Genomic DNA, 11,411 nt, shown 5'->3' on the forward strand with positions numbered 1-11,411 from the left:
TTTAGTTCTAAACTTTAAAAGAATTAATTGTTAAGATTTTTAGTTTTTCTAGTTGTTTCTTTTGTTGCACCGATTCTTAGTGTTTATAAGATTAGGATTTTATTATTTTCATGTGAATTATGCCCACCCGCAGTGAGATAGTTAGTAAGATTAGATTATTAAATGTCTTATTCCGTACTCCTACTAACTTATAACTTTGAAAGTTAGATCATTCATTAGGATTTTCAAACGCAAAGAAAGTTTTCTTTTTCTAAAGTTGAAATTTAATTTCTCTTTTCTTAAGAACAAAAATCCAGTTCCTTTCTCTTAATAGTATGGTCACGATTTCTATAATAAAATAAAAAAAATTAGATTTTTTTATTCTTATCGGGTAAACCGATAACCGAACCGATAAGGATCGATAACAGATATCTTATCGATTCGATTATCAGTTTAGCATATTTAAAAACCAATAACCGATATTCCGAATCGATAACATTCACAACCGAACCGGACCGACCGATGCCCACTCCTAATTTTAATTGTGTCAAATCAAGTAAAAACTTATTCTATTTGGTGTTTAACCAAACTAATAAATATATGATCGTGTGTTTACATATTTTCTATCATTTAGCCATGATTAATTAATATGTATTTCCATCTATTTTATTCAATTTGTCGTGATAAATGATAGGTATGATGTAAATATCATATGTAGGTAAGTAATACTACCAATGAAATTGGGATTGACATTTTATTAATTAATTACAAAATCAAAGTTTGGAATGTAAACACGTTCGTTACGAATTCTGTTGAAATGCCCTTAAAGAACATCAAATGTGAATTTCTAATTAGTTGATTAATTCATTACTCGTAAAAGTCAATTTTCACCAATCAAAACCTATTGGAAGTACTAAGTACTTAATAAAAAGGTAACATTAGCTAAAATTAATGGTTTTTACTCCTCTATTTACTGCCCTTTGCTTTGTGTAAATAGTAGATCTGATGATCCTGCCACGTCATCGATCCAGAAATCTCTTCATAGATCAATCTGAACCGTCCCATTGAAAGAGAAGCACAATACGTTCCACGTCATCGATCCGCAACTCGCACTTCTTTCAAATCAATCAAAACAGCTAATTAAACACCGTCCTCATTCAAATCCAACGCCCACGATCACCTCCCTATATTCCACGTCATCGATCCGCGACACTTAAAGTTCCAACAGATCAACGGCCACGATTTACTCCTCCCTCCCGCTCAAAATTTTCAATCCCCCTCTTATAAATTCTCTCCCTCTACCCCTCCTTTTCCACACTTAAATCTGTAATTCAAAATCTCAAAGCAGAAAACCCTAAATTCCCAAAAATTCTCTGAATTCTCCAAATTTTCAATGGCTCGTACCAAGCAAACTGCCCGAAAATCCACCGGAGGCAAAGCTCCAAGGAAGCAATTAGCTACAAAAGCTGCTCGGAAATCAGCTCCGGCGACCGGAGGAGTGAAGAAGCCACACAGATTCAGGCCCGGAACTGTTGCGCTTCGAGAAATCAGAAAGTACCAGAAATCTACTGAACTCCTAATCCGCAAACTTCCTTTCCAGCGTTTGGTTCGTGAGATAGCTCAGGATTTTAAGACCGATCTGAGGTTCCAGAGCTCTGCTGTTGCAGCTCTTCAAGAGGCGGCTGAAGCATACCTTGTTGGTTTGTTTGAGGATACTAACCTTTGTGCTATCCACGCTAAGAGAGTGACCATTATGCCGAAAGACATTCAGCTCGCTAGAAGAATTAGGGGTGAGAGAGCTTAAATTGGGATTATGCTGTGGTGGTTATTGCTAGTTTTTGAGTATATAGTGGGTTGTTTTTAGAGTTTGGAGCCTTGTGTGTTTTGGTGTAGAACTTTCTCAGTTCTGGCTATGTAGTTGATCAAGTGCATTTTAATGAAATATCAGTACTTTTTTTGTTCATTTGACTTCCTCTCTTCATGTTTTATCATTAATTTTGGTTTTATGCCTGCCCTTGTGCGTGTATCCATATATTCATTTAGGAATTTGAATTAATTATTTTGTTGCTTGAACTTGGTTAGTGCAATTAGTATCTTTCCACTGCTTTTGCTTTGTCAAAAGATGATGAATTGGTTAATCTAAGCCTTCTTAGATTGGGATTCATATATGTTCGGTCTAATGGTTCTTGAGAATTAAACCTGCAATTTGAGCCTTTTGAGTTGCTTTGCAATAGGGTGATTCATTCTTCATTTATTGGGATTCTTCCATTTGACAAATTCTCTTTCCAGGAAGAGAATATCTTTATGTTTTTCCTTTCTCCAAATTATATATGTACACGATTGTTTTTGTTATGGGAAGGTGTCCAAGAGTGTCACTTGTATGGAAAGTTTTAGGTAAATTTATGTTGTGGATTTTATTAGTCTTTATGTATGGAGGCTACAAAATTTCTTTCAGATATTAAACTGTAGTCACAGGTAGCATTGGTGTCTGCTAGTAGTAATAGTCAAATATTAAGAAGGGTGCTGCAATGGAGGTAAACGCTTAATATTTTTCTTTAGAGGTTAGTGCAATTTGTTTTTCTCGCTTTGTGTCCTTGCTGGGGTGGATCTACGATATCATGGTGGAATTGATTGTAAGTTTAAAATTGCGTGTTTCAAATTTAATATTGTTGAAATTTTAGTGACTTGTTACCCATATAACGTTATGTGTCAAAAAATAGCGGATTTAGATGAACCCATTGCCCAGAAGCTACATCCGCCTATTTGTCATTTGTGTTTAGTAGAAGTTTAACATGAATGGTTGGTGTATGTTGTTAATTAGAAGATACTAACTGTGGTAAATGACCAATTTTTAGACCAGATGGAACAGATGTATCAGAATATTCTCCAATTTCAGATCACTGCTGTGGTGAAATTTCATTTTTTTTGTGGATGTAAAATGTCCAAAACTGACAAACACAAACCTCTCAAATAGCCATATTACTTTAGGCAGAACCATCCAAGTTGCAGGTTTAATTCTCAAGAACCATTAGCTCCCCTCATTTTTCTCCCTTTTATTTTGTGGTTTTGGTTACCCTTGACTGACAATTTGTTGTACCAACTTCCTAATTTTCATCACTCATTTGCCCTGCACAATATTAGGGCAACATCATTTCGTTTCAAGAATTTTCTTTTTTCCTGCATCCTTTGGGAAAGATTCATCCCTATTCTTGTTTCCATCAGCTAATGCCAACATAAGTTTAGTGTCATTCTCATTTGTCGAACCAAGATATGGCAGGAATCGTTTACTTGAAAACCAATAGATTTGAGGTTAAACTAGAAGGTATAACCTTTAAGGCGAAAGAGTTTGAATCTTTATTTACAGCTGATATTTTTTTCCCAGAAGGCAAGATTTGGGCACAACCACCTGTTGTTGGCCTTGATGTCATGCGCCACCCTCGCGATCCCAAGATAATCTTGGTTCTCTTGTGCTTTGGAGTTGGTTGTCTGATCCTCAGGTTTCATTCTGGTGAACAGCTACCTGATCCTGTTCTCAAATTTCTTACGGACAAGAGAATCCGTTTCGTTGGTTTTGCAATTCCAGAAAAGAAAGATTTGTTCCCATTTGAAGAATTAGGCTTGACTAAAGATAAAGTTGATATAGGCTACTTGGCTACCAAGTTTTTCAATGACCCAAAGTACAAGAGATATGAACTAGGAGATCTGGCACGTAAAGTTCTTGGGATCAAGAGAATGATTGGCCTTACACAGGCTTCATCTTTCGAGAGACACGAGCAAATCAAATGTGCCATCTGTCAACTTTTCATATCCAGCGTGATCGCCATGTCATTGTTCACCACAAAGGACAAGAAAAAATTGGCAGAAGCTCCAAAGAAATCCTCATTTCTGAAAAATCTGTCTCTGCCTTTGTTGACAGAAGGATGGTTCAAATTGCCTAAAGGCAAAAAGGGAGACAAGTTTCACCCTGTGCAAACAGGAATGGATAATTTTGTTCAGACAGCAGATGATGAAAATCTTTTTGTCGATATAGTTCATGCTGCACCTGAACACGAAGAAGTTTCCATTGGCTATGACTTAATTCATGCCAAACTTACAGAAGATACCTTCTGTGATGATCTTGGCGGTGTTTTGGGTGGTAACGAACGTGCCACTGCTGATGATCATGTCCAAGTAAAATGTAGTGAGGTTTACTTAGACGATCTTTCTCCTTGTGTACGAGGTGGTGAAGTGGACTATGGTGATGACTTTGTCCGAGCCAAAGTTAGTGAGGATAACTTAGGTGATGGTTCTGTTTACAACAAAGCTAAAGAGGTTACTATAAATAATGATGAGAAGAAGGAAACTGCCAAAGGTGAAGAGGTTAATGCATATGATGATTCGAAGAAGGAAGCCGGTTGTCTAAAGAAAAAACCTTTGAAAGGGATTCTGAAATGTCCCTCTTCTAACCTGGATTCTTGGAATGCATCCTCTTCTAAACCTGATTCCCCTGTATCAATGGATAAGGATGAACAAAGTGTTAGAGGCTCGCTAAGAAGAGCCAATTCAAAGGGGTTTAATGTTAAATTCAAATAACAGTGTCTACTACTAATATATATTCTACATAGTTGAGAATTCATGCATCACTATTTCGATGTTATGAATTTTCTCTAAATGTAACTGCCAGAAATCTGTACATTTTCATTAGGTAGACATCTGGAAGTTGTAATGTTTTGGTAATTGTTAGTAATCAGATTTATTGGTTCAAACTTTTCTCCACTATGTTCCTTTCTTCTTTTTGCTTTACGTTTCTCTGGAGTGTGTCAGGCACTAATGCTTACTCTAGGGTAGGCTGTACATAGGGTGTGACCCTTCCCCGGACCCTGCATGAACGCGGGATGTCTTGTACATCGGACTGCCCTTTCTCTGGAGTGTGTGACTGGAATACACCTAACCAGGTAGCAAGTGATACTAGTATTTTTTTCTGAAATTTTCTGACTCTTTTAACTATTTGGTCAGTCGACTTACTTAGGATTGAGGCGTAGTAGTGTTAGTTTTTTCAATACTGAAGTGTTACTACTTACTATACGTAAACAGATAATACACAAAGCTAGCTGCTATAGTTTTCTGAAAATAGGTTCTCAAAACCTATGATTTTGCTTCATTGTTCCCTTCTTTTGAAGCATCTATTCTTGGAGTTGATCATTGTGGCGACCAGGGGCGGGTGCCACGTAGCTTTGAACGTCCATGTGTCACTATTTATACATTGAGATACAGTAAATATTTTTTCGGTTCGGGTTACTTATCTTTTTTTTTTTTTTTTTTTTTTTTGCAAAAGAAAATATTATTTTTTGTGAAGAAACCAAATACTAACAAATAAGAGACACAAAAAGAAAGTCAAAAGTTAACTTTATGATGTAGTAAACCAAAAGGTTCGGGTTCCATCCTTCGCAACCAAGATGGAATCTCCTGCACCTTTGTATCATTTGTTACCATGGGTAGCACTTTAAATATATATATGATTTCTTACTTATATAAATATATATACATAGAGTTTCGATCGAAGCTTGCGAGTGACGTAATGCCCCTCAGGTCTTACTAGATCCGCCCCTAGTGGCAACATCAACCATTTGTTTTTTTTCTAAATTTGAGGCCAACATTGAAGGAAAATGAGAGTGTTTCTGTATTTTCTAAGTTTTGCTATTTCATAGATACTCATTGTATTGCCCATTTTCTTTTAAGCTTCATAAAAGCAGGTATTATGAATACTCTATTAGCAATACTACCACAAATTAAGAAATAATTAATCAAGTCTAGGTTTGTGGAAAGTATCATTAGTTTAGCTCTAATGTCTATTTCTAAGCTTGTATTATTAGTTAATCTACCAGAGCTAGCTCTTGCCTTAACTCTTCTGCCTTTTCATTACTTGTTCGAATATATTTCAATAATATTTCTGAATTGCTACCTCTAAGTCTGTAATTATATATAATGCATTCTTAATGTTGTTTTTATTAGGATTAATGGTAATCATTGTTCAAGTTATGGTTTCCTCGAGAAACATGAATCCAACAAACAATCTCTATTTATCAAAAAAAATAAAGAGTTAATACCTAAAAAAAACCCCTAAATTGTCCATGTTTTACAACTTTAATATTTTCTATCTAAGGGCCTGTTTGGCCATAAATAAAGATTCCTTTTTTATGATTTTTTTTAATACTTTTTTTTTCGAAATCAATGTTTAGCCATGAAATTTTCGATTTTCACTTGAAGATGAATTTCAGAACTTTTTTGAAAATGTTAAAAACTCCAAAACGCAATTTTCAATTTTTTTTCACTTCAGATCGCTCACAAAAAATTCAAAAACAACCCAAAATTATATTCATGTCCAAACACAACTTTAATTTTCAAATACCATTTTTTAATTGAATTTTTTCTCATTTTTATAATTCTTATGTCCAAACACTCAATAAAAGATCTGTTCTTTATACATAAGAGATCTAAAAATGGCATTTTCTTAAATTATAAATTGTAAAGGGGTATAATGTACAAATAACACGTATCAAGTGGCATGCGAGTAGCTTTACTGTCTTGTGGGAGCTAGAGATTATTATTACGCTTTAAAAACACATCCATGTGACATTTTTACACTCATTTTTAAATAATTTATTCTTAATTCGCATTTGGTGTTTCTTCTTTTTCTTTCTTATTCAATTTCTAGAAAGGCAAATAAAAAAGAAATTCAAATATGAGTGAAGTTAGACGGTATTTAACAATGTTACAAAAGAATAATCAAGTACGACGTCAAAAAGATCTATATATGGAATCTTCTACTAACTTATTTCAAGGAAACTAATCATATTCCTCTCTTCTGACTTCTGTGAAGAGTTTAATGGTTTTGATTTTTGAAGACTAATATGAAAAAAAAACCCCAAGATCCACACATTGAGAATATGGTCGGACATTTATAATAACTAATAAAATTTTAGACCGTGGTCTAACGTTCTCATAAAATTTTCAATTTGCTCAAGTAAGATCTTATGACTATGTTCTAAAACTCAAAATTTTTAATTAAATAATAAAGGTCAAATCCCACCAAATCCCCAAGTGGTGCTTTAAATACTGAACCTTATTAAAATTGGAAGTTAGCCTCCTTTTTTGGTCCATATTGTCATAATGTGACTTTAATGATAGAACCGACCTTCAATATGGGAAAAATAGGATTAAATGTGGAACCTTTTGACAAACCAAAATATTCAGAATTTAATTTTTCCACGAGAAGTGGTCCAAATTTTCTCCTATTTTGTCTGTAATGTCAAAATTTATATTTTACTACATTAGTTTCTTGAGTGGCTGTTGTTTCCCCTTTTTTCTTCTCTTTCCTTTTGTGATTTAAATTTTTTTAAGAATAAAAAACTTGTCTGCAAAACCAACTCTGAATTCAATGCTCAAGATTCATCAAGTCAATGGAATATTTCTGTACAAGTCTATTACGTGTATATTTTTGGCTCATAGATTTTGGCTATTTTTTGTTTGGAATAAAATTTGAAAACATTATTTGTTAATGGAATATGACTAATTTTTGATTTTTTTAAAGTTCCCAAAAGCTGATTTTGTAAAGAATATAGGTTAACCTTAGTTAATTTAACTTAACTATATTATTAGTTATTGATGTGCAACTGTACTAAGGTGGTTAGTTAGTTAAATATTGTAGTTTGGTTAGTTAGTTAAATACTGTAGCTTCTTCTTCTTTCTAGTTCAGTCGGTTGTATCAATATACAAAGCATAGCTTTTCTCTGATTTTCTCTCAAAATTCTTAATCTCAATTTCTCTCTTCAGTTGCACATTGTTAAATTCTTCATGGTATCAGAGCATTGATCGAGTGATTCTAGGGAATTTCTTCGCGGAATTGAAGATAGTTCGAGAGAATCTACTCAAGTTTAGAAGCTTTGAATCCTAATTTTGTGGTCTATCAATGACGCCTTCTGAGAACTCGACTGATAATGCGAACAATGGAGATAATACGAGCATCAGAACGATACCTAGCTCGATTGTGTTAGATCATAATCATCCTCTTTACTTGCATGCATCTGATGGTCCGGGATCGATGTCTGTGGGACTCATTTTGACAGGTATGGAAAATTACTCTCTTTGGAGCCGTGCAATGAAAGTAGCATTGTTAGGAAAGAACAAATTGTGTTTAGTTGATGGATCAACATCGAAGGAGGACTTTGGTCCAAATCTGGGAAGTCAGTAGGATCGGTGCAATGCCATCGTGACTTCATGGCTCATGAGCAATGTGAGCAGAGATTTGGTAACAAAGTGCTATTTTCTTCGAATGCACAGAAGGTATGGGCTGCTTTCAAGGAGAGTTTTGACAAAGTGAATGCATCGAGATTGTATTACTTGCATAAGGAAATATTTATCGTAACACAGGGGATTTCGTTAGTATCGATTTATTTCACCAAGCTAAAAGACCTTTGGGCAGAATATGACTCAATACTGCCACCTCCTACATCAGCCACTAAGTATATTGAACAATTGGAGTATCAATGACTGCTACAATTTTTGATGGGATTGAATGATAACTTTGAGCAATCAAGGAGTCAGATTCTATTAATGCCAAGCTTGCCATCTATAGATAAGGCTTATGCTATGGTAGTTTAGGAAGAAAGCGGAAAATCATTTACTGGTGGTACCTATGGGCAAACTGGGCATAATGATCCTACTGTGTTGTTTACTTAATCCACATCTAAACCAAGGAGAAACTATAGCTTAGAATGTGATTTTTGTCATTTGAAAGGCCATACTATAAATGAATGTTATAAATTGATGAGGTGTGAATTTTGTAATAAGACAGGGCACTTGAAGGAGAAATGTTACAAGATTATTGGATATCCATATGATTTCAAACAAAAGAAGAAAGCAAATGCAGTCATGATAGATGGAGCTGGACAACAAGGAATGATAGTTTCACCAACTACAAGCATATATCAGCCAAGCAGTAATGTTGAACCAGCTCAATTTTTTACTAAAGAAAAATATAACCAGTTGTTGCAGTTGATGAACAAAAGTTCTACTGCAGGAACTAGTGCAAACATGGCAGGTAAGTGCTTTTGTGGTAATGTAGTCTTATATGAGAACTTAGAACTTTGCAAATGGATAGTAGATACTGGTGCTACTAACCACATGACTAGTGATAAGAGTTCACTGAAAAATGAAACTTAAGTAGGAAATTCAGGGCAAGTGCAGTTACCTACTGGAGATTAAGCATCAATCTCACATATGGGGGAGTGTCAACTCACATGAGGTGATGTACTGAAAGATGTGTTATGTGTACCAGCTTTTAAGTTTAACCTCATGTCAGTCTCTAAAGTGACAGAAGATCTCAAATGCAGTGTTACTTTTTTCCCTAAATGTTGTGTGTTCCAGGACCTCTTATCTGGGAGGGTGAAGGAGATTGGTAGAAAGGAAGAAGGTCAACAACATTAGGGAAGACAATAAATAGAGCTTTTGCAACTACTAGTAAAGAAGGAGGCATGGAAATAGGGAACAGAAGAACAAGACATGTTCCAATTCAAGTTCTTAGAAGGATGTATACAACATTATGGTGGTAGAATAAATAATGACTCACTGTCTAAATGTAAAATTTGTCCTCTAGCTAGACAAACTAGAGCACCTTTTCCAACTAGTACTAGTAGAAGTTTACATGCTTTTGATTTGATCCATATAGATGTGTGGGGACCTTATAAGATTGCTACTCACAATGGCATGAAATACTTTCTTACATTGGTTGATGATTTTACCAGATGGACTTGGGTGTTTCTTATGAGACTTAAATCTGATGTTATTTTCTTATTCAAGAACTTTATTAGTATGATCAAAATACAGTTTGGGAAGCAAATTAAGATGTTTAGATCAGACAATGGGAGTGAGTTTTTTAACAGTGCATGTAGTGACTTGTTTCAAATGCATGGGATTGTTCATCAAAGCTCATGTCCATATACTCCCCAACAAAATGGAGTTGTGGAAAGAAGACATAGACATATACTGGAGACTGCTCGAGCAATCATATTTCAAGGTCACCTACCTATTAGATATTGGGGACATTGTATTGATGCTGCTTTATATATAATCAACAGAATTTCCTCCTCTGTCTTGGGACATAAATCACCATATGAGTTACTTCTGGGTAAGCCACCTTCATTGACACATTTAAAGGTAGTTGGATGTCTATGTTTTGCTACTAATCTGACAGGCCATGATAAACTTGCTCCTCGAGCTGTGAGGTCAATCTTCCTAGGATATGCTGCACATCAGAAAGGTACAGACTTTTGGATTTGGAGAATAAAGTATTTTTTTTATAAGCAGAGATGTAGTGTTCTATGAGGATATATTTCCTTTTCACACAACAGAAGAGTCATCAGAATCATTATTCATGGATAAAATTCTAGTGCCAAGACAAGATTTTGATGAAGAACTAAATGCGGTTAGTTCTGCTACTGATATTCATATTGAGGGAACCAATATGCCATGTTCTCCTACTCTAACTCCGGTTATCTCAGATGAGCAGGTTTTTTCACACCCTGTTGAATATAATAGTATGGATAGTCCTGGTGATTCTCTTATTTTACCTGATGGTGAGGAAGCTAGAAAATCCACACAAGTATCTAAGCCTGCCATATGGCTTAAGGATTATATTAGAGATGACAATAAAAGCTCTGCAAGTTGTTGCAAGTACCCTATTTCAGAGGTGATTGGATATGAAGCTATTTCTTCAAAATATCAAAGCTACTTGGCAAACTTTTCAGTGGAGATGGAACCTACATCATATTCAGAGGCAGTAAAGGATAAGAGATGGGTAGAGGCAATGCAGGCAGAAATCAAAGCATTGGAGGATAATATGTCTTGAGAACTGGTATCCTTGCCACAAGGACAAAAGGTAATATGATGCAAGTGGATTTATAAGATTAAATATAAGGCATCACGAGAAGTTGAAAGGTTCAAAGCTCGATTGGTGGCTAAAGGGTATAATTAGAGAGAAGGTTTAGACTACCAAGAAACCTTTTCACTTGTGGTGAAAATGGTTACTGTCAGAAGTGTGTTGTCTGTTGCTGCTTCAAGGCACTGGTCTATTCATCAAATGGATGTTTACAATGCTTTCTTGCAAGGAGATCTATTTGAGGAGGTGTATATGGAGGTACCTCAAGGTTTTAATGGACCAAACGCTGAACTCAAAGTTTGCAAACTACTTAAGTCCCTCTATGGACTTAAGCAGACATCTAGACAATGGAATCTCAAGCTCACATCAGCCTTGGTGGATGCTAGATTTCAATAGAGTCATTTGGATTATTCTCTATTAATCAAAAGGTCAGGAGATCATATGGTGGTTGTTCTGGTCTATGTTGATGACCTTCTTATCACTGGAGATAATCCCATCATGATCTAACAGACTAAGG

General features: G+C 35.2%; 1 protein-coding gene across 1 annotated transcript; it reads left to right on the forward strand.

The window, feature by feature from the left end:
- The first annotated feature begins 1,278 nt into the window (after positions 1-1,278).
- On the forward strand, positions 1,279-1,942 carry LOC104241193 (histone H3.2). Its single transcript, XM_009796109.2, has one exon. The coding sequence runs from the start codon at positions 1,373-1,375 to the stop codon at positions 1,781-1,783; it is 411 nt and encodes a 136-aa protein (XP_009794411.1). The 5' UTR covers positions 1,279-1,372; the 3' UTR covers positions 1,784-1,942.
- Positions 1,943-11,411: the final 9,469 nt, after the last annotated feature.

This window comes from Nicotiana sylvestris, chromosome 8 (genome assembly GCF_000393655.2).
Source record: "Nicotiana sylvestris chromosome 8, ASM39365v2, whole genome shotgun sequence".
Taxonomy (NCBI): domain Eukaryota; kingdom Viridiplantae; phylum Streptophyta; class Magnoliopsida; order Solanales; family Solanaceae; genus Nicotiana; species Nicotiana sylvestris.